General features: G+C 42.3%; 2 protein-coding genes across 3 annotated transcripts in view; both read right to left on the bottom strand.

Annotated features, from left to right (window-relative positions):
• Positions 1–60: 60 nt before the first annotated feature.
• ARL2BP (ARF like GTPase 2 binding protein) lies at positions 61–5,598 on the bottom strand. 2 transcript variants are annotated; one of them, XM_007129582.4, is made up of 6 exons: positions 5,220–5,598; positions 4,416–4,477; positions 2,579–2,685; positions 1,484–1,569; positions 1,167–1,263; positions 61–265 (listed from the first exon to the last, which is right to left on the bottom strand). In XM_007129582.4, the coding sequence occupies exons 1-6, from the start codon at positions 5,255–5,257 to the stop codon at positions 164–166; spliced, it is 492 nt and encodes a 163-aa protein (XP_007129644.1). In that variant the 5' UTR covers positions 5,258–5,598; the 3' UTR covers positions 61–163. The 2 variants fall into 2 exon arrangements, with proteins under 2 accessions (XP_007129644.1, XP_007129645.1); XM_007129583.1 differs by lacking the exon at positions 5,220–5,598 and adding an exon at positions 4,792–5,213.
• Positions 5,599–7,826: 2,228 nt separating this feature from the next.
• Positions 7,827–25,801, bottom strand: part of RSPRY1 (ring finger and SPRY domain containing 1) — a 62,680-nt gene continuing 44,705 nt past the window's right edge. Inside the window, exons 12-15 of the mRNA XM_024124944.3 lie at positions 23,957–24,059; positions 23,450–23,602; positions 13,417–13,521; positions 7,827–9,310 (exon numbers count right to left, since the gene is read on the bottom strand). Coding sequence (XP_023980712.1) covers positions 9,214–9,310; positions 13,417–13,521; positions 23,450–23,602; positions 23,957–24,059 — 458 coding nt within the window. The 3' untranslated portion in view covers positions 7,827–9,213. The remainder of the gene's footprint in view (positions 9,311–13,416; positions 13,522–23,449; positions 23,603–23,956; positions 24,060–25,801) is intronic.

The raw sequence follows: 25,801 nt of genomic DNA, 5'->3' as shown, positions 1-25,801 counted from the left end.
TCAGGTCATTTTCTTCTGACCCATCAATACTTAACATTAATGAAGAGTTGCAGAACAGAGTCAGTCATTCCAAGATGTATTCTTCTGACATCATTAGCCAAAGCCTCTCCCAGTCTATTGGGCTGGTGATGTCTAGAAAGATCCCATTACCTGGAGGTGGGACCTAGGGCCGCAGATTGTTCTGGGAAGCTGTCATAGAAGATGATTTGCACAATGAAGTCACCACTAAACCGCTGCTTAAGTCCAGTCCCCGGCCTTCTTTTTCCTACATGAGAAGAGAGCAACTTTAAGAGGCAAGAGACAGAAAAAAGTCCTTTCTAGCTCATAACTAGCTCATAAGGGAAGGAGGTGTTCAGGGTGGGCCACCAGGGAGCACACAGGAAGAGGGAGTATGTGATTTTGCATTTTTATTCAGAGCTGGTCACTCTTTAAAAATGTACCTCTTGGGGACTTCTCTGGCAGTCCAGTGGTTAAGACTCCACGCTTCCGGGCTTCCCTGGTGGCGCAGTGGTTGCGCGTCCGCCTGCCGATGCAGGGGAACCAGGTTCGCGCCCCGGTCTGGGAAGATCCCACGTGCCGCGGAGCGGCTGGGCCCGTGAGCCATGGCCGCTGGGCCTGCGCGTCTGGAGCTCCGCAACGGGAGCTCCGCAACGGGAGAGGACACAGCAGAGGGAGGCCCGCATACCACACAAAAAAAAAAAAAAAAAAAAAAAAGACTCCACGCTTCCACTGCAGGGGGCACGGGTTCGATCCCTGGTCCCTTGGTTGGGGAACTAAGATCCCACATGCCACAAGGTGCAGCCAAAAAAAAACAAAAAAAAGACCTCTCTTCACCGAAAAACATTTCTTTTTCCTATTAAGAACCTGCATTCCAAGAAAAGCAAGGCAATTAGACCTGCTTTTTGGCTTTGTCCTTTTGATTACTTAGGAACCCTATAAGGTGCCTGGGACCTGTTTCACCAAAACCATGAGAATGTAATTCCTTGTAAGGGTCCCAGGCCCCGGCCAGTAGAGGACAGCAGCTCGCTCTGCTGACACGTCACTCACTGCTGGGCTGATACTGGCCAGTCTCACAGAGAGGAGCACAGGGGGTGGTTTGTGCTCGACAGGTCTACTTGGAACTTTCTAAGCAGTTCACTGTGACTAAACAGACAAGAGGAACTTACTGCTCTATAGTCCAGAAACATTTCTTTAAAAGCCAGAAAATCCGTAAACGTGAGCAGCATGTCGAAAATGTCACCGGCCACTTCATCTTTATGGTGCCTGCAAAAGAAAAGGGTGGCTGCTTCATGAATGAATGATGATACAGACTGTCTCTTCGAGATTTCCCTCAAAGGTCTGGAGGGCCTCCCATCCAGGACCTAACCAAGTGCTCTAAAGCTGGATATTCAAGCACTGAGGAAAACAAGGGGGAGGGTCTTCTTTCAGATTTGAGGAGGAGGAGGGTAAAAAGATGAAAAAAGCAGAGTCAAGCTCAACTCACTGTAAAGTTGTAGTGAAAGCCGCCATGTTAAATCCAGGAATCCGCTCCAACAGCTGTTCTTCTATATACTTTTCTACCAGAGAAATCTGTAACAGTGGAAAGGATCTTGGTCAGACTGTGCTTAAAGAAAACAAAGCTTCTCTTCAGAAAGCCTGTCCTCCAGCCCTTTGAAAACATTTCCTAAGAGCCTATTCTGTGTGCCTGGCTCCCTGCCGAGTGCTGGGGGCACCAAAGAGAACCCAAACCCAGCTCCTGTCCTCAGCGAGCACACCCCCTGTGCCCTGGCCCATCCGTGGGAGAGGCATTTGCAGGTAATTACGATGTAACAAGAGGAATGCTCAAGGTGGGTAGGGACAGGGAGCAGAAGGGCTCCCACTCCCCACGGCAGTAAGTGAGGAGTGAAATAAGTGGGGGCTTTTCTGCCTGGGTAGACGGAATCTGTGCGGAAAGAACACATAAAAAAGCATACAGTTGGAGGTAATCGCAGGTTCCTTAAAAGCTGAGGCTTGGCTTAAGAAACCTTCATCGACTCTGCCACACTTCTGTGTTAAGGGAAGAAAGACCTGGAGGGTCAAACCTCTTCTCGGACAGATGAGATCATAACAGGAAGCTGCACAAGGCCTTGGCATAGTGCAAAGACCCAAGGGGTCAGGAGTCGAGGTTCCTGGGTTCTAGTCTTGGTTTTGCCACCAACTAGTTAGTGATCTTGGTCTTGGTTTTCACTTTTATCTAACAGTCATGCATACCTGACTGGATTGTGTAGTAGGAAAAAATAGTGTGTGAAAGCCAAAAGGTCAAAAGTATGTAAGTGCAAGGTATGGTGAATCCACATACTGTAACTGAAAGCAGGATTATGATAAAGCCAAACATGTTTTAAAACAGAAGACGAAGTCATTAACTATTTGGAAAACAGCCCCAAGAACTGTGCAGAGGAAAACAACAGGAGATGAAGACTAAATCAGATTCTAATTAGGCTTCCCGGCAGGGTGCTGATGGCAGATTTTAAAAGTTGAGCAGATTTCAACATCATTTGATCCTAAATTCATAATTTAAAGAAATCCTAATCTCCAGTAAGAGAAACAGGAATCCACTTACATATTCATTAAAAATAGATGTGTAGGTGAGCTTATTCTCTTCTGTGTCTTCAAACTCCTGGTAGTACTTGTCCATGAAATTCCTCTGTAATAACTGGAACTCATCATCTGAACCGCAATAGGAAAAACGTACTCTTTTTAATGGAGACTAAAAACCATTCTGATTTCTAAACAGGCAGGAAGAAATGTCAGCAGAACTGCTTTATGGATGGCCAGTCTCTAGGAGGGGTAAGCTGAAGGTGTTAAGTGTACAGTTTCGCAGCATGAAGAGCCTTCACGCTGCTGTGCAACCACCACTATCCTCTAGTCCACTTTAATCAGGGTGGCTTGGGAACTCCCCAAAGGGTTCTCTTAATATAATTTCAGCAGCAGTGGTTAACAGTGTAGTGATTAAATGGATGGGCTCTGATAGAGGCTAGACTACCTGGGTTCAAATCCCACCTCAGCCACTTACAACTGTGTGACCTTCGGCCTGTTACTTAATGTCTCTAAGCCCCAGTTTCTTCATCGGAAAAATGAGGATGATCAGAGTACCTATCCTGTAAGATTTTATAGCTGGAATTTAGATGAGAATTCATGTATAGAGATTGGTTCATAGCAAACATTAAGGTTTACGGTATTTAGGGTATTTTAACAACCAAATAGAATATAACTTCTAAAAATAAAAGGAAAGCTTCATAAATGACCTAGACTTTGGAATAAATACCCTGGGCTTTCCCACAGCACACAGGTTACTCACAGAGGCCAAAAGAAAGTATTCCTCAGCATTCCCCAGAAATCCTCAGATCCACATGGGATCTTAACAGTGAAACATTTGCATTTAGGAGTTAAGGGTATGAACCTTTACAGGACCCGAAGATATAAAAATTTGGTCAGTGATTTTTCACTAAACAAGACTAAGAAATATAGCTAGTAACACCAAACATCAGTGTTCTTTTCCTAATTCTCAGAAAACTTAAAGTCAACAGACAAGATTTTCTCAAATTTTTCTCTCCCACATATTTGTCTTAAACGGTTGGTGCCTATTACTGCTTATTACTTAGCAGGACTTATGGATGCCAAAATGAATCCACAAATTCGAACTCAGAACCCAGATGAAGTATCACATCTTGCTCCTCATGGACATGTGTGCTATGGCTATGGTATTTTAAAATTAATTAATTAATTAATTTTTGGCTGCGTTGGGTCTTCGCTGCTGTGTGCAGGCTTTCTCTGGTTGTGGCGAGCTGGGGGCTACTCTTCCTTGCGGTGCGCGGGCTTCTCATCGCGGTGGCTTCTCTTGTTATAGAGCACGGGCTCTAGGGCGCAGGCTTCAGTAGTTGTGGCTCGCGGGTTCAGCAGTTGTGACACACGGGCTTAGTTGCTCTGTGGCATGTGGGATCTTCCTGGACCAGGGCTTGAACGCGTGTTCCATGCACTGGTAGACAAACTCTTAACCACTGCGCCACCAGGGAAGTCCCAATGGCTATGGTATTACACTGTGCTTTATGTCACAAAATATTAAAACTCAAGACTAAAAATTGGTTTTACTCTCTGAAAGAAACTAGGTTAATATTTTCTGAAGTTTTGCCAAGAGCCCCATAACTTCAAGGTGCCCCATTACCTGAATAAGTCCCTTCAGGGGACTGAATCTATGGTTACTAGTTACTTAAAGGAGTAGGGGCTGTAGCCTGTAAAGCAAAGCAGAGTAAGGCTTACTTTGTATTACAGTATGTTACGTTAAACATTACATGCAGCTTCATGTTTTCTCTCTTTTTAAAAATTAACTCTCCAAATGGATTTCAACGTTCTTAAAAGCAAGGGCCTAAAACCTAAAAAGCACAGGCAAGGAAGCTTACCCATGATAATGTCTTCTAAATATCCAACCACAGCATCAAATTCTGCATCAGAGGCGGAAGAGCTGAAAAATACGCCTGGATTAGGAGCTGTTTCAGATAATTCCTCTTTTTTTCAAAATGTATTATGGACATTTTCAAATGAACTTCCCATCAACTAGCTTCAACAATTAATAATGATTACTGTCTAATTCAGCAATGCCACACAAAAGAAAACACATTTGACACATCCGTGACATCAAAGTTGAATGCAATGGCTCCACTTTCAGAAAACATGATACGACCCAAGGACTTAACAAAAGGGACAAATAAAAGGAGCAAAGGCTCACAGCGGACATCTTAAGGCTCCTCGCATTTATTTCCTTTGGGTTCTACTCACCGCATCTTCGCTATCACCCCACACCAATCTGCTTATGGGCGGGCGTAAACTTGGTGCGGTTAAGACACTGGCCGGGGGAGGGGGGCAATTAGAGTCACTGGGGGTAGTGGTGGTGGAGGGTCTTCTGACCCGCGGTCGGGCCTCTGCAGCTCAAACTCGCCAGGTTTTGCTGACGACCAAGGATTGGAGGCGGGGGGCATTGTGACAGAGGCGTGTATCATTGCATGACACCGCACTGCACTCCTGTCATCCAGGCCTGAACCCCGCGGTCGCCGCGGCGGCAGAATCGACCGCGGGAACTGGGGCGGAGTCTTGTTGGTCTCCCACCCACACCGGAGACACTGGTTTCGCAGGGCGGAGGCAGAGGCCGAGGCCAAGCGCCGGCAGACCCGGCCTTCAGCCTCCCGGGCTCGGGCGGCGTCACTCACAAGGACAGCGCGAAGCTCTCTTCCTCTAGGGCGTCCATCGCCGCCGCCGCATCCACCGCGCGCGGGGCAGCGGGCCCGCCGGGCTTCTACCCTGCCTGAGGCCCGCGCGCAGCCTCCGCTCTGCTCCACAGAACCCCAACTGGCATCGGGAAGGCCTCGCAGCCGAGGCCTCGGCCAGTTCACGGCCCAACCGAGTAGCGCCTGCGCACGACGCCCCGGCCTCAGGCTCCCTGGCTGCTGCCACGCGCCGGCCGGGCCTCCAAGCCCTGCCAGGCCTCGCTAAACTCGCCGCTGCCACCTCGGGGTCCCGGCGTCCGTTACCGCGCCCCCACTCCCGTCACCATGGCCTCCGCGACCCTTCCGCTGCCTCGGGGCTCCCAGCAGCCAATCACAGGCGTGCGTTGCCAAACGCCAGGGGCGGGGCAAAGATAGGGAGAGGAAGTGACGGAAAGGGATGGAGGGTCGCGAACGGAAGTTGGACCTCCTTGAGCAGGTCAGGGGCTCTCTGACGTATACTCACTCTGTGGGGCGATTAAGTCTGACGTCGTCCCCATTTTGAAGAGGAAGGAATCCAAGCCCAGAGGGAGCCTCGATTTCCTCACTTGCAACTTGGAATGAATTACAAGATTTAAGATGAAGCTTAAGTCGTTTAAAGGGGGTTTTAAGAGCACTGTAAATCGAAAATCTCTTGAGAGCCAGTCCCTTAGCTCAAAAGCCAGATAATGAAGACCTCTGATTTGCGAGAGTTACTCCCTCTAGTGGAAGGATCGCCCCACCGCAAGAAGTGGAGGTCTTGTAATTTACATCATAAATATAATATTCACATCAAAAAGATTATTCGGCACTAACTGGTTTCTTGGGTAATTAGGCAAGATAAATCAAGTTATGTATGGTCCCAATCCCCGAGTTGTCAAATAATATTCCTGGAAATCAGAACATGATGTTTTTCTGCTGAAAACAGAATGGCGGACTTTTTGTAGAAAAATAGAAAATTCACTTGTATATGTGAAATATTTTCCATTAATAATAATTTCTTCATTTTGGGTTGGCATTAAGAATTGTTTTATGTGACTAGATAGCAAGAAAATGGACAATCTTGGAAACTGATCTTAGTTTTCTTGGTTACATAATCAAAATGGTTGAAATTCATGCAAAAGTCATTTTCTGCTAATGAAATTGTTTTGGTTTCTGTGATTGAATCATCATTCCCTGGCATTCTGCAAATGGCACCATGACTTTATCCTGCTCTATCAATATCATTAAAAAAACACAGCATTCTTAAAATCTTTTTGGCTGGAACCCCGGGGGCATTTCCCCAATGACTCATTGTTGAAATTACTACAAATTACCTATTCTTCCATCTACTTTCTTCTCTCTCCACTGAATTTACAGACCACTTGTACCTCTCTGCTGGACTACTTCAAAGTCTCCCTACTGGTCATATTATTTCCATTTTTTGCTTGTTCTCTATACTGTGGCGCCTTGCCCCCCTTCCAACCCCACTCCAATTCCATTCTCCAAATAGAAGCCAGAGCCATCTTTTAAACTTATTTATCAAGGCATATTTCCATGCTTAAACTCCTTTGCTTTCTATCGCACTTAGGATAAAATACAGAATCCTGAACATGGCCTTCACGAGCAGTTCCCTGACCTCTCCAACCTTGGAGCATCCTTTTCTACCCACTCAGTTCCTACCTTACTAGTTCAGGGGACTTCCATCTGATCCTGGGGCCTACTGAGCTCCTTTCCTCCTTTGCCTATAATATGTTCACCTAGCTACCCAGTCCTAGAAGCCTGTCCTCAGTCTCTCTGCCTGGCTATATCCCTAGGTCCTACTTCCTCCTTTAAGTTTTTTTTTTTTTTTAATGGATTTATGATTTCTTTTTATTTCTTTATTTTTAATTTATTTATTTTTGGCTGCGTTGGGTCTTCGTTGCTGCGCGCAGGCTTTCTCTAGTTGCAGAGAGTGGGGGCTACTCTTCGTTGCGGTGCGCGGGCTTCTCATTGCGGTGACCTCTCTTGTTGTGGAGCACGGGCTCTAGGAGCGCAGGCTTCAGTAGTTGTGGCACACGGGCTTAGTTGCTCCGTGGTATGTGGAATCTTCCTGGACCAGGGCTCGAACCCGTGTCCCCTGCACTGGCAGGCAGATTCGTAACCACTGTGACACCAGGGAAGTCCCTCCTCTAAGTTTTTACTAATATTACTCCTTCAGTGAGTTTTCTCCCTTTCCCCTCATCTAAATTAGGTTCCCCTTTTTCTTTCTCAAAGGCACCCTATTTTCTTTCAGGGCACCAAAAATTTATTACAATAAGGAAAAATATAGTTTTCTCCCCACTACCAGACGTCAGCTCCACGAACAGATCTGTTCTGTATACCATATAGGTGCAGTGCCTAGAACATATTAGGTGTCCAATAAAGGTTTGCTGGATGAATAAGTGATTAACCTTGTTTCTTAATTCTAATACTTGATTCTGTCCTACCGAGAGTATAATATCTTGGAACCTTAGCAGCAGGCACCAATGAAAGTTGTGAAATCTTAGTCAAAAAAGGCAACAAATGTTTTATTTCTTCAATGCAAATTACTGTATTCACCACAAGCTAAAGAAGAGAACATATATATATATATATATATATATATATATAATTTTTATTTTTATTTTTTTTTGAATTTACGGAAGACTAAAGACATGGAAAAAATCCAGCACCCCAACAAGTACGGCCAGGAAGGAAATCAGCTCTGTAATAGGACAATTTAATGAACTACAAACAAGAAAGGATGGGAAAGGAAGAAAAAAATGTGCATTGAATTTAAGACACTGTAAAACTCAGAAGACATATTTACTATTCAAGTATAAACTCAGTAAGGACTTGGCATAAATTGAAAGGCAGCTGCTGAGGTACACCATTATAAAATAAGTTCTATGAATTTACAATTCTACCTTCCAATTTTCTGGGAGAAAAAACCAAACTCTTGAAGGTCTTTACCAGAGACCCTGAGAGGGAATAACACTTTGGATGAAGACATAGTCAACAATCCATGATTGAATTTACTATTCAAAAACATGTATTTATTTTAAACAATAGGAATACGTGCTCTCAGACTGTCCTCTAAGAGTTTTTGAGACTACTGGTTCAAGAGTTGCAAAGTATATTACTTCCAAAAACAATACTGATTAAAAAAAATTTTTTTTAACAAAAAACAGAGAGACCTCATTTGATGGTAGCTTAAAAATACCCTAAATACCAAATTTTCTCCAGTCTGACATTGCGATTAATTTAAGAATTCCTCCTGCATTGTTAAAACATTTTTTCCTCACAAAATGTGGGTACTGAAATTGGATAGAAACACCATGAATGTGAAAATACCACCAATTTTCTGCAGTTAAAAAAAACTAGAATGTTCTTTGGAATCACTGAAATATCAAAAATTTGGGTTTTTTCCTACAGTCTGTGCACCTTCTTTCAGGCCCTCCATGTTGCTTGTAGTATTGACCTGTGTGATTCTAGTTTCATAGCTTCAAGTCTTGCAATATCCATGCTTAACACACTGACCAATGGGAAGTTATGCTTAACCCAGAAACGCTGTCATTTACTTCTCCACAATGACTTTTGCCCAAAATAAAAACTTTAGAATATGAGACAAAACATCCTGTGTTAAACAATCAAATGAACCCAACCTGGAGAAATCCGGTGTGGTTTCAGCACTCAGGAGGGCATTGTCTCCTATTGTTTCTCATGGAAGTACCGCAGGCCTAGCTGTTAGCTAGCATTCAGCCTTCCTTGGCCTTAAAAGGAATTTCTCAGGGCTGGCAAGTTGGGTTAGATTCTAGGAGAATTTTGTCTTTGACAAACTATCGTTTTTTAGCATAAAATCTGGCCATGGCTATAAGTTTCAATGTGCGTACAACTGATTAGAGAATTTTTTTCTTTGTTTTTCTTTTCAACATTGGCTGGAATTGAGTAGAAGTAAGTCCATGATGCCTCTTCACGTGTGTCATGAAATATGAGAAATCTGTCTGACTCTAGACACTATTTCTTTACGACACAATGGGCAGGTCTCCAGTTGCAAGGCACAATCCATGCACAGGTCACTGAGGAGAAAGACATAAATGCCAGTTAGGTCAGCGCTTCAAAAGGTCAGACTGACGATCTGCTGACTCCACCTAAAATGTTAACAAGCATGTTAAATGAAAGGGTAATAATCGCACATGGCTAAAACAAAAAGTAAATATATAAACAGCAAGTCTCTCTTCCATTTCTGATCCTCAATCTTCCTCTTCTGAGGAATAAGTTAAAAGTTCATGTGCATTCTTCCAGAAAGTCTATATGTACATAGCCTATACATACAGATGTGTATATGTAGGTAGAGATACAATGCTATTTTTTCCCAGACAGCTTATCTATCCCAATATCATTTGCCGAATAGTCCTTCTCTCACCACAGATTTGACATAACGCCTTTATCATATGTTAAATTTTTCTTTGTAATCAGTTCTGTATCTGTTCCATTGTTGTGTCATTCTTTTCATATACTGGGACAAACTATTAACCTTTCTTTAAGTATAGTTGATTTACATTATTGTATTAGTTTCAGGCGTACAACACAGTGATTAAAATTTTTAATAAATTATACTCCAATTAAAGCTAGGGACTTCCCTGGTGGTCCAGTAGTTAAGAATCTGCCTTCCAGTGCAAGGGACACAGGTTTGATCCCTGGTCGGGGAACTAAGATCCCACATGCCGCCCACATCCCACATCCCAACTAAGCCCTGGCGCCACAACTACTGAGCCCGCGCCCCACAACTGGAGAGCCCCTGTGCACTGCAACCACTGAGCCCTCGCACTCTGGAGCCCACACGCCACTACTAGAGAGAAGCCTGCACGCCACAACGAAAGATCCCGCGTGCCTCAATTAAGACTGGACGCAGCCAAAAATAAATAAATAAATACATTAAAAAAAAAAGATACTGGCTATAGTCCCTGTGCTGGACAATATATCCTCGTAGCTTATTTATTTTATACATAGTAGTTCGTACCTCTTAATCCCCTGCCCTTATCTAGCCCCCCGCCCTCTCCCCACTGGTAACTGCTAGTTTGTTCTCTGTATCTGTAAGTCTGTTTCTGTTTTGTTATATTCACTTGTTTGTTTTATTTTAGATTCCACATATAAGTGATAACATATAGTATTTGTCTTCCTTTGTCTGACTTATTTCACTAAGCATATATACCTTCCAGGTCCATCCACGTTGTTGCAAATTTAACATTTATTTTAAAATATTTTAAGATGTGGTAGGTAGGGTTGGGCCTCTCCAAAACTCTTCTTTTTCAGAATTTTCTTGCCTTAGTATCATAAACTTTTAAATTAGCATTTCTATTTCCAGAAAAAAACAAAAAACAAAAAACCCAAAACCAATGTTGTCCTTTTTATATGGACCAAATTAAACTTAGAGTTTAGGGAAAACTGTCACCTTTACGACACTGAGAGGTCTTCCTATCCAAGACCAGATCCAGTTATTCAAGTCTTCTTTACATTCCTTGGTAGTTTAAAAGTTTTCTTCAGATAGGCACCATATATTTCTTGGAATGTATTCTTTTTTTTTTTTGCGGTACGCGGGCCTCTCACTGCTGTGGCCTCTCCCATTGCGGAGCACAGGCTCCGGACACACAGGCTCAGCGGCCATGGCTCACGGGCCCAGCCGCTCCGCGGCATGTGGGATCTTCCCAGACCGGGGCATGAACCCGTGTCCCCTGCGTCGGCAGGCGGACTCTCAACCACTGCGCCACCAGGGAAGCCCCTTGGAATGTATTCTTAAGCTTTTTTTTTTGGCTATTGTAAAAGGGACCTTCAAATATTTGTTCTAATTAGTTGTTATTTATATATAGAAAGCTATTGTTTTAAGTTATTTTTTGTAACCAGCTAGCTTATTCAATTGTCACAATGATTCTAATAGGCTTTTAGTCAATTCTCCTGATATCTACCTATGTAATCTATTATCTCCAAATGATTATTTTGCTCCTTTTTCCAGTTTTAATCCCTTTTCTCTTTCTTGTCTGTTTTAGCTTATACAATGCAAGTCACAGTGCTGATAGCAGGCATCCTTGTCTTGTCCCCAGCATCTCTTGCAATGCTTCCAGTGTGACACCATTAAAAAGATGCTAGTGTTCGGCTGAGATATATACATCTTTTATATTGCTAAGGAAGTATCCATCCATTCTTATTTTATACTATTTTATTCCCTACATCCATTTCTGTTTTACAGTATTCCATCCATTTGGGATGGATACTGAATTTTAACAAATACCTTTTCAGCATTTTTGGAGAAAGTTTTAATTCTCTGCTCCACTGTCCCTTGGCCTATTTGGGAAATTATATGAATTGATTTCCTATATTGTACTAACCTTGCATTCCTGAAATAAGCCCCCTTGGTTGTGTTGCTAGGTCCTATTTGGTAGTAATTTATTTAGGATTTTTAGGTTTATATTCATAAGTATTCTTTCCTTTCTTTTTTTTTTTAAGATTTTTTTTTTTTGATGTGGACCATTTTTTAAGTCTTTATTGGATCTGTTACAATATTGCTTCTGTCTTATGTTTTGGTTTTTTGGCCGTGAGGCATGTGGGATCTTAGCTTCCGGACCAGGGATCTAACCCGCACCCCCTACACTGGAAGGCGAAGTCTTAACCACTGGACCACGAGGGAAGTCCCACATAAGTTTTCTTTTTTTGTGTGTTTTGTCAGCTTTTCATATGATTATGATGCAGGCTTTGTAAAAAGAATATTGTAGTTTTCCTATTATCTCTGTGGTCTGGAGAAGTTTAAATAGAATCTATCTATTCCCTGAAAGTTTGAAAGAATTCACCTGTGAAACCATCTGGGCTTAGTGCTTTTAGCGGCAGAGGCAAAGGTAGTTTTGATAATCATCTCAATTTCTTCTATGGTAACAGGAATGCTTAGATTTTCAGTCTCTTCTAGGGGTTGGCTCATGTCATTCCGTTTAGCCAGATTTCTCTTCTTAACCTCTACCCTTCTAAAATTGTTGCTGTTGCTGAAAGTGGAGCTAAATTTCCTTATAATTCTTGTATTTCCTCTTCCAACTCTGTTTTGGATATATCTAGTAAGGAGGCTGTGGTCATACTTAAGATACGTGGTTCTAAGTTTTTAGATTTCAGCCCTCTTTCATGAGCCCTTATTGTGCACAAAACCACCAAGAAGGGCCAGAAAGCTCAGAGATGAATAAGCCCAGATCCTGAGGCGTTCTGGGCTAGAGAGTTGATACGGAGGAATAATCACAGCTGGAGTCACTGTGCTTTTCTTTCAGAAGAGAGACTGGTATAGCTAGTGGTGAAATGAGATAAACTCACTGCATGTATGTCCCTTACCAGACGATTAGATAACAACCCATTTCATAAGATGGCAAATGTACAGAGGCAGAGTCAGGGGCTCAGGCTGAGTCAGACCTGGGGGAGACAAACTGGGGTCCATCACTCCAGGCTCTGGACCCGTAGGCGACCTGCTAGCTAAAGCTATGTCAAGAATAAGAGCAAGGCAGGGTATGGGATGTGATGAATTACAGGAAGCTGGCCTGGAACATCAGCATACGTATTGCTCATATACAATCAGCACACACGCCTGGGCTAGGCCAAGGCCAGCACACTGCCCAACTCCTCTTCCCCTTTCTAACCTTAGCTGGGATGGCCTTTTTAGGGACTGTCTTACTTGCTGCTCTTGCTGATGTTTTAGACACTCTATTCTATAGGATCCAGGCTGCCCTTATCTCATACAACCCAAATTTGGTTAAATGGCAGGGAGGTGCTGCCATCTCAATGCTTAGGAGGGTGAATAATAAGTAAATGAGAAGGCTCTAAAACTAAAAGGGATTTCCCAAGAGGCTCATAATTAGCATTAAACCTTTTACATTTTGTGAATAAAAACTGTGTTTAAACTATAGTGTTGAGTAAATTAAGTAAAAAAAAAACAGCCCTTCCATATCAAGCAGATTCTTCTATTTCAGGTACTTTCTGGAAGACAGCCATGTACTACTTGGCAAACTCTAATTCCTCATTCAGCCCACTTTGGATATTATAAACCTTGATGAACAGCTATGGAACTGGTAACACTGTAAAAAGCAATTCAGGAACAGGATGAAACTTTGTCTAACGTAATGTACAAAAGAGGAAATGACCAAACAAACCCTCTTACCTGTGTCCACATGGCTTCAATTGTGTGTCTGCTACCTCATCGCAACACAGGGAGCAGCAGTTTTCCCGGATACTAACTTGCTTCAACAGAGCAAGACGCCTGTGCCTGAGTAGAAAACACAGTTTGAAACTCATTTTGTCAACAAATAAATGGGGCCTGTTAGCAGTGATGCATACGAAGTGCCTTGAAAATGCTCTGTACATGTGAGTCTACCATGTATTCCCTAAGCTTTGTTCAGTAAAGTTTTCACACAAAACATCTCATTTCAATCTTTCAATGATTTTCTAAAATAGAGAATGAAGGAGGCATGGTCATTCCTATTTTACAAAGAAAAGGGCAGGAAATGATTTGCATAAGGTCACAGACAAGGAAATGATTTGTATAGGTCAGACACAGTAAACAGATTCAGGAATCAAATTTAAGTCTTTTGGTTCTAAGTCCAGTGCTCTTTTTATTTTACCAGCAAATTAAAAAAAAATTGTTTATCTATCTATCTATCTATCTATCTATCATCTATCTATCTATATTATCTCGGCTGTGCCGGGTCTTAGTTTCGGCACTCGGACTTCTTGGTTACAGCATGCATGCAGGATCTAGTTCCCTGACCAGGGATCGAACCCGGGCACCCTGCATTGGGAGTGCGGAGTCTTACCCACTGGGCCACCAGGGAAGTCCCTACCAGCAAATTTTAACGTTTTAAGTCACACATCTCTAAGAGTTTGAGGAAACGCATAGAGCATTTCCCAAGAAAAATGCACACACACAATTTTCAAGGTGTTTATGATAGCTCATCATAGTCACCCTGGAAGTCCAGACACCTCGGGTTAGAACCCTCGCATTATACTTCCACTCAGCTTGGAATGGAAAAGCAGACATGCAGAACTGCTCTGCTGAAGGTACAGCCTGATGGATGGCCAAGAGAAACAGGAAACATTCGTTCAATTCACATAAGGCCTTATTATGTGCCAGGCACTGTTCCAAGCTTTGGAGATTGAGCAGTGAAGAGAGGACTAAAAAAATATCCCTGCCTTCAGAGAGTTTACACTCCAGTGGGGGGAAAACAGACAATAAATCACATTAAAAAGTAAGATATGCAGAATTTTAAATGCTAATGAGTAGTGTGAAGAAAAATAAAGCAGGGAGAAGAATAAGGAGTGTGTATGTGAGAGGCAGGGAGTTATAATTTTAAATATGGCAGCTAGGGAAGGTCTCACTAAGATGACATTTAAGTGAAGACATGAAGGGAGTGAGAGTGAGCCTGGCGGGCATCTTGGAGAGAAACTGTGATTTATGATAAAAAATATATTTTGTTTACATCTGCATTCCTGGCACAGATTCCTAAAACCCTCGATGATTCATAAGTTAAGAGAGCTAGAAAGGCCTTTTGTTCTGTTAATGAGGAGGCTTTTAAAAAGCCCCCTAGGTACCTAAGGATGGGGCTGGGAACCAACCAGGTGATTAGAAGGTTGGAACTTTCCAGGTCCCTCCCCTCTCCTCTGCCCCACCTCCTGGGATGGGAAGTGGGCTGGAGACTGAGTTTGATCATCAAAGGCCAACGATTTAATGAATCAGCCCTGTGTAATGAAGCCTCCCTACCAACCCCAAAGGACAAGGTTCAAAGAGTTTCAGGGCTGGTGAACAAGTGAGAGGCAGGGAGATTGGCATGCACAGATAGCCTGTTCCTGAGTTATATACTATTATAATAAACCGGTAACATAGTAAGAAGTAAACTGCTTTCCTGAGTTCTGTGGTGGTAGCTCTAGCAAATTAATCAAACCCAAGGAGGAGGTCATGGGAGCCTCCAATTTACAGCCAGTTGGTCATAACCTGGACTTGTGAGTGGCATCTAAAGTGGGAGAAAAGGGCAGTCTTTGCAGGACTGAGCCCTTCACCAGTGGGATCTGATGCTATCTCCAGGTAGACAGTGTCAGAATCGAGTTAACTACTCAGTGGTACTGGAAAACACACATCAGAACATTCTAGTAGCAGGAAGCATTGTTGACAGAACATTCTAGTGCAAAGGTCCTGGGGCTACAACAGTAGACCTGGTATGTTTCAGGAGCAGCAAGGAGGCCAGGATGGCTGAAAGAGCAGGAGCATATGGGAGAGGGTTGGAGGTCAGAGAAGTAATGGAGGAGAGGAGGGGACAAATTGTATAGAGTCTGCTAGGATTTAAGCTTTTACCTTACGTGAAAGAGGAAGCCACTAGAGTCTTTTCAGCACAGAAGTACATGATCTGATTTATGTTGTAACAAAATCATTCTGGAGGCTGTGCTGAATAGACCGAAGGGGGTTAAGGCAGGAACAGGGAGACTACAGTTTAAGGGCAGGGCAAGAACAATCCAGGTGGAAAATGATGGAGGCTTCAACCATGGTGGTAGCAGGGAGAGGGACAAGAAATAGTTGGATTTGGGATAGATTCTGAAGGCACAGCCCACAGGATTTGCTGAGGCATCTGTCATGGAAATGGCAGAAAGTCATACCCTGCATTGACAAGGATACTCTAGGATTATGGCCAGGGAAACTGGAATGACAATGGAGCTATTAACAGGGATGAGGGAAAACCCTAAGAGAAGCAGGTGGTCGTGAGTGGATGACTTCTGTAGCTGAGAGGTGGGTACATGCTGCTTTATTGCACTATTCTTTTTTTCTTTTGTGTGTATCTGAAGTTTTCCATAATAAAAAGTTTAAGAAGAAAAAAAAAGAATGAATAGAAGAAGAGATAGAGACAGAGAGGATTTACAATATAGAACAATTTACAAAATGCCAGATAGAAACAGGACCATGATCTTCTACCCTGAAGTCAGAAAAGAATACTATTCCTATGAGTAAAAAAGGACCCCTTGGCATTAAGGAGGCCACTCAGTCTCCAACAACTCCTGTCTTGGTGTCACTGTCACAAAAAACAAAGTCTAGTGTATTATAGGACTGCCCTAGCTTGTAACTCTGCTGTTCTTATTCAAGGCAGGCTGTACTTTGGGCGCCAAAGTGATGTGGTACCAAGAGAAGCTGCCCATAAAAGAAGACTTTCCGACAGTTGGAGCCTATTGTCATCTGACTTTTGGAAAGTTTAATTCTGCAGGGGCGGTTAACTAAATGCTGAAGCAGTTTTAACCAAGGCCAGCCTCCAGGGGAACTCTTAGATGGATCGATTGTACCTTTCAGGGCGTATGTGAGAAGGCAGACTTGTTTATGGGCCACATCCAAGAAGACAGGCTACATAAAAAAAATGATGGGGTACGACAGATGAGAAAGGTGTTACTTCACACTTTCACTAAGAGGAATCTGAAGTTCAGAATCCCTGTCAGGCACCAAGACAAGGTGAAGGGAAGTTCTAAGAATGAACCTCTGAGCTGAGATACAAGTGGCCCTCTGTTCCTGGGATATTATGGAGGCTCTGCTGCTGCAGGCAGGGCTGTCGTCACTGTGTGACATTTTCTAGTTCATCTGAAAACTGCTGACTGAGCCACTCTCAAGCCTTGGGACACTGAGTCCAAGGTGAAGTACAGTGCAGAAGGGCTCGTTACAAACCTGCGTTTTGAGCCAGAACAGGAGCTAGGATTACAACATTACGTTACAGATACCTTTAAGACCACAAAGGCCCAACACTGGCTATGCCATGGCCATTGTGGTCTCCTTGACTGCAGATTCCTTACCTAGGCAAAATGATTTTCTCTTCAGCTGTTAGGAAGGCGTAGTCATTAAAAGTGCTAAATTTCATAGATGGTGGATATTTGAATGGTTTTGCTCCAAAATTGAACTCACATTGTTGATATGACATGAAACTAGCTGCAGCAAAAAATCCAGATCTACAAATAAAAATGAACAGAGGTCAAGAGAATTCATAAACACAAAATAAAGCTCATACACAAAGTGGTGTTCAGAAAGTGGGAATAAGTCATACCCGAGCAGAAAGAAGGGTGACATTCTGTTTATTAACCTAGACAGGACTGTGAACCAGAGAACATCCTGCTCTTACCTTCCTATATCAAACTCTGGGAGGGTTTTAGGTAAGATCAAATGGGTCTCCAATTACTTGAAATACAGTGATTTCTCATCACAACTGACTACCTAAATGGACAAAGTTTTTTTGTTTATTTTTTTCTGGAGAAAAGTACATTCCATGCATCTGTTCAAATTTTTGACTGAGAGAAGGTACTTACACAGTAGATGAAAAGACTTGCTTCTCAGGAGGCAGCTGGTTGCCATTTAAAAAGAAAATCATTTGCTTTTCATTCAAGTCTAACAGAAATCCTACTGTGTCTCCTAGAGGATAAAGTGAAACACTGTTAGGATATGGAGATTCTGCTGTCTCAGGGTTTTAATGTCACTGTATTAAGTCTGTTTTTATAGCCCTGTACTCAACATATTCATCGTTTTTGCTTCTTCTGCAACTGATCTGACCCATTTACATCAATATTTGGATGTACCATTAAGAGGAAAATGCTGCCAATTAATCTATGAAAAGTCATCAATTGTAAGATGCATCCCAATTTCAAAGATATGAAAATGTAGGGAAAATGTGCATTTTGGGATCAGTAAAATATGGTAAGATCAAAATCATGAACTTTTTTGCCTCTCTGGTGAGAGTTAAAACTCTCTGAGAGGGAATTCCCCGGCAGTCCAGTGGTTAGGACTCCATGCTTTCACTGCCGAGGGCAAGGGTTCAATCCCTGGTCCGGGAACTGAGATCCTGCAAGCTGTGAGGCACAGCCAAAAAAACAAAACAAAACAAAACAAAACTATCTGACATAACAACTGCCCCCAAACATTTTTTTTTAAAGCATTCATATTCACTCATAAAGTTTTTGCTTTTTAAAATGTCAAAGGGACTTCCCTGGTGGCGCAGTGGTTAAGAATCTGTCTGCCAATGCAGGGGACACGGGTTCGATCCCTGGTTTGGGAAGAGCCCACATGCCACAACTACTGAAACCTGCGTGCCTAGAGCCCTTGCTCCTCAACAGGAGAAGCCATCACAATGAGAAGTGCACACACCACAATGAAGAGTAGCCCCCACTCACCGCAACTAGAGAAAGCCCGAGTGCAGCAAAAAAGACCCAATGCAGCCAAAAATAAATAAATAAAAAATAAATGTATAAAAATAAATAAATAAATAAATTGTCAAAGATAAATACATGAAATTATAAAGTGATGACAAGAAAAACTGACACTCAGTGGTACTGGAGGAAAATCTGGCAATATACGGCAATATATGGCAAAAGCCTTGAAATTCTGTATACCCTTTGCCAGAGAAGATTCACTTCTAAGGATTTATCCTGAGAAAATCCAGAATGGTTTATAATTGTTTTATAATAATAATTTTAAAAGGCAAAAATGTAACTGTCCAACCTTGAGGCATTGATTAATATAGTACTATTATATAATGGAATATTGAAAAGCCATTAAAAACAATGTTATTTAATAACCTGGAAAGCTGTTCAAGGCATAGTAAGTGTAACAACAAAAAATATACACCATACACAAAAATAAACTCAAAATGGATTAAAGACCTAAATGTAATGCCGGATACTATAAAACTCTTAGGGGAAAACATAGGCAGAACACTTCTGGATGGAGGAATTACATGAGATTTTGGTTTCATTTTGCTTTTTACCCCTATTTTCCAAATTTTATAATAAACTTAAGAAATCTTTTAAAAAATCATTTAAAAAACAAACAAGACAGTCTTTGCAGACAGTACCTCTATCTTATGCTTTGTTAAATGAAGAAGCGTTGAAAAAAAAAAAAAAAAAAATGAAGAAGCCTTGGGACTTCCCTCGTGGCGCAGTGGTTAAGAATATGCCTGCCAATGCAGGGGACACGGGTTCAATCCCTGGTCAGGGAAGATCCCACATGCCGCAGAGCAACTAAACCAGTGTGCCACAACTACTGAGTCTGAGGTCTAGAGCCTGCGAGCCACGACTACTGAGCCCACGTGCCACAACTACTGAAGCCCATGTGCTTAGAGCCCAAGCTCCGCAACAAGAGGAGCCACCACAATGAGAAGGCTGCGCACCACTACGATGAGTAGCCCCCGCTCACCGCAACTAGAGAGAGTCCGTGAGCAGCAGCAAAGACCCAATGCAGACAAAAATAAATAAATAAATTTATAACGACAACAAAAAAATATCAGAAAAGTATTTTTTTAAAAAAATGAAGAAGTGTTATGTTCCTTTAACCTGCAAACCCTTAAAATGAGGGCTATGTGGGTTTTGCAGGTTTTTTCCTTTCCACACTATTAGTTAATTAAGACAAGCTGTCCCCTCACAGCAAGGGTCAAATTCCTGCTCTCTTAGCAAGCCTGAAAATTCAGTTTACATCTATAATGCTGATTGTGGTAGGAAACAGAGAGAGGGCAGCTTGGAGAAGAAGGTGGGCTATATCCCCCATCTAGCTCCAATGCTGGGAATAAAATTTTTCTGGAGGTTCTATCCCCTACCATATGACTCTATATCTTCAGAACAAGGCAGTGCACCAGGAGGCCCCTTGAGAATACTACCCTACGGTGCAGTGGTGCTGAAGCAGGGAAGCCCTGTTTTCACTGTATTTAGTTGGGGGTAAAAACACTCACCTTAAATTTTTTGGTATAAGTGTTTAACAACTCAACTGTGGCTCTAACTATGCTGTTTGAATCTTTCATTAATAAATGTTTTCATGGGTCTAGGGCGTTGGATATTGCAAAGCAGTTGGAAAAAAAACTGAATGGGGCAAAAAAGATCATGCTGTTGATAAGATATATTCTTGCTAAAATCCTAGAGTCTTGATTGAGAGTCCTGGCCCTGCAGCATCCTGAGCCCAATGTCTGGAGAAATGAGGCTGGGCAGAAGTGTTTGAGACTAACAGTACTCAAGTCATCCTTAAAAGCTGCCCTAGGGCTTCCCTGGTGGCGCAGTGGTTGAGAGTCCGCCTGTCGATGCAGGGGTCTTAGTTTCGGCACTCGGACTTCTTGGTTACAGCATGCATGCAGGATCTAGTTCCCTGACCAGGGATCGAACCCGGGCACCCTGCATTGGGAGTGCGGAGTCTTACCCACTGGGCCACCAGGGAAGTCCCTACCAGCAAATTTTAACGTTTTAAGTCACACATCTCTAAGAGTTTGAGGAAACGCATAGAGCATTTCCCAAGAAAAATGCACACACACAATTTTCAAGGTGTTTATGATAGCTCATCATAGTCACCCTGGAAGTCCAGACACCTCGGGTTAGAACCCTCGCATTATACTTCCACTCAGCTTGGAATGGAAAAGCAGACATGCAGAACTGCTCTGCTGAAGGTACAGCCTGATGGATGGCCAAGAGAAACAGGAAACATTCGTTCAATTCACATAAGGCCTTATTATGTGCCAGGCACTGTTCCAAGCTTTGGAGATTGAGCAGTGAAGAGAGGACTAAAAAAATATCCCTGCCTTCAGAGAGTTTACACTCCAGTGGGGGGAAAACAGACAATAAATCACATTAAAAAGTAAGATATGCAGAATTTTAAATGCTAATGAGTAGTGTGAAGAAAAATAAAGCAGGGAGAAGAATAAGGAGTGTGTATGTGAGAGGCAGGGAGTTATAATTTTAAATATGGCAGCTAGGGAAGGTCTCACTAAGATGACATTTAAGTGAAGACATGAAGGGAGTGAGAGTGAGCCTGGCGGGCATCTTGGAGAGAAACTGTGATTTATGATAAAAAATATATTTTGTTTACATCTGCATTCCTGGCACAGATTCCTAAAACCCTCGATGATTCATAAGTTAAGAGAGCTAGAAAGGCCTTTTGTTCTGTTAATGAGGAGGCTTTTAAAAAGCCCCCTAGGTACCTAAGGATGGGGCTGGGAACCAACCAGGTGATTAGAAGGTTGGAACTTTTCAGTTCCCTCCTCTCTCCTCTGCCCCACCTCCTGGGATGGGAAGTGGGCTGGAGACTGAGTTTGATCATCAAAGGCCAACGATTTAATGAATCAGCCCTGTGTAATGAAGCCTCCCTACCAACCCCAAAGGACAAGGTTCAAAGAGTTTCAGGGCTGGTGAACAAGTGAGAGGCAGGGAGATTGGCATGCACAGATAGCCTGTTCCTGAGTTATATACTATTATAATAAACCGGTAACATAGTAAGAAGTAAACTGCTTTCCTGAGTTCTGTGGTGGTAGCTCTAGCAAATTAATCAAACCCAAGGAGGAGGTCATGGGAGCCTCCAATTTACAGCCAGTTGGTCATAACCTGGACTTGTGAGTGGCATCTAAAGTGGGAGAAAAGGGCAGTCTTTGCAGGACTGAGCCCTTCACCAGTGGGATCTGATGCTATCTCCAGGTAGACAGTGTCAGAATCGAGTTAACTACTCAGTGGTACTGGAAAACACACATCAGAACATTCTAGTAGCAGGAAGCATTGTTGACAGAACATTCTAGTGCAAAGGTCCTGGGGCTACAACAGTAGACCTGGTATGTTTCAGGAGCAGCAAGGAGGCCAGGATGGCTGAAAGAGCAGGAGCATATGGGAGAGGGTTGGAGGTCAGAGAAGTAATGGAGGAGAGGAGGGGACAAATTGTATAGAGTCTGCTAGGATTTAAGCTTTTACCTTACGTGAAAGAGGAAGCCACTAGAGTCTTTTCAGCACAGAAGTACATGATCTGATTTATGTTGTAACAAAATCATTCTGGAGGCTGTGCTGAATAGACCGAAGGGGGTTAAGGCAGGAACAGGGAGACTACAGTTTAAGGGCAGGGCAAGAACAATCCAGGTGGAAAATGATGGAGGCTTCAACCATGGTGGTAGCAGGGAGAGGGACAAGAAATAGTTGGATTTGGGATAGATTCTGAAGGCACAGCCCACAGGATTTGCTGAGGCATCTGTCATGGAAATGGCAGAAAGTCATACCCTGCATTGACAAGGATACTCTAGGATTATGGCCAGGGAAACTGGAATGACAATGGAGCTATTAACAGGGATGAGGGAAAACCCTAAGAGAAGCAGGTGGTCGTGAGTGGATGACTTCTGTAGCTGAGAGGTGGGTACATGCTGCTTTATTGCACTATTCTTTTTTTCTTTTGTGTGTATCTGAAGTTTTCCATAATAAAAAGTTTAAGAAGAAAAAAAAAGAATGAATAGAAGAAGAGATAGAGACAGAGAGGATTTACAATATAGAACAATTTACAAAATGCCAGATAGAAACAGGACCATGATCTTCTACCCTGAAGTCAGAAAAGAATACTATTCCTATGAGTAAAAAAGGACCCCTTGGCATTAAGGAGGCCACTCAGTCTCCAACAACTCCTGTCTTGGTGTCACTGTCACAAAAAACAAAGTCTAGTGTATTATAGGACTGCCCTAGCTTGTAACTCTGCTGTTCTTATTCAAGGCAGGCTGTACTTTGGGCGCCAAAGTGATGTGGTACCAAGAGAAGCTGCCCATAAAAGAAGACTTTCCGACAGTTGGAGCCTATTGTCATCTGACTTTTGGAAAGTTTAATTCTGCAGGGGCGGTTAACTAAATGCTGAAGCAGTTTTAACCAAGGCCAGCCTCCAGGGGAACTCTTAGATGGATCGATTGTACCTTTCAGGGCGTATGTGAGAAGGCAGACTTGTTTATGGGCCACATCCAAGAAGACAGGCTACATAAAAAAAATGATGGGGTACGACAGATGAGAAAGGTGTTACTTCACACTTTCACTAAGAGGAATCTGAAGTTCAGAATCCCTGTCAGGCACCAAGACAAGGTGAAGGGAAGTTCTAAGAATGAACCTCTGAGCTGAGATACAAGTGGCCCTCTGTTCCTGGGATATTATGGAGGCTCTGCTGCTGCAGGCAGGGCTGTCGTCACTGTGTGACATTTTCTAGTTCATCTGAAAACTGCTGACTGAGCCACTCTCAAGCCTTGGGACACTGAGTCCAAGGTGAAGTACAGTGCAGAAGGGCTCGTTACAAACCTGCGTTTTGAGCCAGAACAGGAGCTAGGATTACAACATTACGTTACAGATACCTTTAAGACCACAAAGGCCCAACACTGGCTATGCCATGGCCATTGTGGTCTCCTTGACTGCAGATTCCTTACCTAGGCAAAATGATTTTCTCTTCAGCTGTTAGGAAGGCGTAGTCATTAAAAGTGCTAAATTTCATAGATGGTGGATATTTGAATGGTTTTGCTCCAAAATTGAACTCACATTGTTGATATGACATGAAACTAGCTGCAGCAAAAAATCCAGATCTACAAATAAAAATGAACAGAGGTCAAGAGAATTCATAAACACAAAATAAAGCTCATACACAAAGTGGTGTTCAGAAAGTGGGAATAAGTCATACCCGAGCAGAAAGAAGGGTGACATTCTGTTTATTAACCTAGACAGGACTGTGAACCAGAGAACATCCTGCTCTTACCTTCCTATATCAAACTCTGGGAGGGTTTTAGGTAAGATCAAATGGGTCTCCAATTACTTGAAATACAGTGATTTCTCATCACAACTGACTACCTAAATGGACAAAGTTTTTTTGTTTATTTTTTTCTGGAGAAAAGTACATTCCATGCATCTGCTCAAATTTTTGACTGAGAGAAGGTACTTACACAGTAGATGAAAAGACTTGCTTCTCAGGAGGCAGCTGGTTGCCATTTAAAAAGAAAATCATTTGCTTTTCATTCAAGTCTAACAGAAATCCTACTGTGTCTCCTAGAGGATAAAGTGAAACACTGTTAGGATATGGAGATTCTGCTGTCTCAGGGTTTTAATGTCACTGTATTAAGTCTGTTTTTATAGCCCTGTACTCAACATATTCATCGTTTTTGCTTCTTCTGCAACTGATCTGACCCATTTACATCAATATTTGGATGTACCATTAAGAGGAAAATGCTGCCAATTAATCTATGAAAAGTCATCAATTGTAAGATGCATCCCAATTTCAAAGATATGAAAATGTGGGGAAAATGTGCATTTTGGGATCAGTAAAATATGGTAAGATCAAAATCATGAACTTTTTTGCCTCTCTGGTGAGAGTTAAAACTCTCTGAGAGGGAATTCCCCGGCAGTCCAGTGGTTAGGACTCCATGCTTTCACTGCCGAGGGCAAGGGTTCAATCCCTGGTCCGGGAACTGAGATCCTGCAAGCTGTGAGGCACAGCCAAAAAAACAAAACAAAACAAAACAAAACTATCTGACATAACAACTGCCCCCAAACATTTTTTTTTAAAGCATTCATATTCACTCATAAAGTTTTTGCTTTTTAAAATGTCAAAGGGACTTCCCTGGTGGCGCAGTGGTTAAGAATCTGTCTGCCAATGCAGGGGACACGGGTTCGATCCCTGGTTTGGGAAGAGCCCACATGCCACAACTACTGAAACCTGCGTGCCTAGAGCCCTTGCTCCTCAACAGGAGAAGCCATCACAATGAGAAGTGCACACACCACAATGAAGAGTAGCCCCCACTCACCGCAACTAGAGAAAGCCCGAGTGCAGCAAAAAAGACCCAATGCAGCCAAAAATAAATAAATAAAAAATAAATGTATAAAAATAAATAAATAAATAAATTGTCAAAGATAAATACATGAAATTATAAAGTGATGACAAGAAAAACTGACACTCAGTGGTACTGGAGGAAAATCTGGCAATATACGGCAATATATGGCAAAAGCCTTGAAATTCTGTATACCCTTTGCCAGAGAAGATTCACTTCTAAGGATTTATCCTGAGAAAATCCAGAATGGTTTATAATTGTTTTATAATAATAATTTTAAAAGGCAAAAATGTAACTGTCCAACCTTGAGGCATTGATTAATATAGTACTATTATATAATGGAATATTGAAAAGCCATTAAAAACAATGTTATTTAATAACCTGGAAAGCTGTTCAAGGCATAGTAAGTGTAACAACAAAAAATATACACCATACACAAAAATAAACTCAAAATGGATTAAAGACCTAAATGTAATGCCGGATACTATAAAACTCTTAGGGGAAAACATAGGCAGAACACTTTTTCACATAAATCGCAGCAAGATCTTTTTTGATCCACCTCCTAGAGTAATGAAAATAAAAACAAACAAATGGGACCTAATTAAACTTAAAAGCTCTTGCACGGCAAAGGAAACCATAAACAAAATGAAAAGACAACTCTCAGAATGGGAGAAAATATTTGCAAACAAAGCAACCAACAAGTGATTAATCTCCGAAATATACAAACAGCTCATGCAGCTCAATATCAAAAAAACAAACAACCCAATTAAAAAATGGGTGGAAGATCTAAATAGACATTTCTCCAAAGACATACAGATGGCTAAAAAGCACATGAAAAGATGCTCAACATCACTAATTATTAGAGAAATGCAAATCAAAACTACAATGAAGTATCAACTCACACCAGTTAGAATGGGGGTCATCACAAAATCTACAAACAACAAATGCTGGAGAGGGTGTGGA

This window comes from Physeter macrocephalus, chromosome 17 (assembly GCF_002837175.3).
Source record: "Physeter macrocephalus isolate SW-GA chromosome 17, ASM283717v5, whole genome shotgun sequence".
Taxonomy (NCBI): domain Eukaryota; kingdom Metazoa; phylum Chordata; class Mammalia; order Artiodactyla; family Physeteridae; genus Physeter; species Physeter macrocephalus.
The sequence above is the reverse complement of the archived record's forward strand: the minus strand, read 5'-3'. Positions and strand labels throughout refer to the sequence as shown.

Excerpts from the sequence above, each read along its gene's own strand:
- ARL2BP (XM_007129582.4), bottom strand. The coding sequence starts at position 5,257 with ATGGACGCCCTAGAGGAAGAGAGCTTCGCGCTGTCCTT. Across the intron at positions 4,478-5,219 it reads GAGAGCTTCGCGCTGTCCTT|CTCTTCCGCCTCTGATGCAG; the intron begins GTGAGTGACGCC and ends CGTATTTTTCAG. Across the intron at positions 1,570-2,578 it reads CATCTATTTTTAATGAATAT|ATTTCTCTGGTAGAAAAGTA; the intron begins GTAAGTGGATTC and ends CCACTGTTACAG.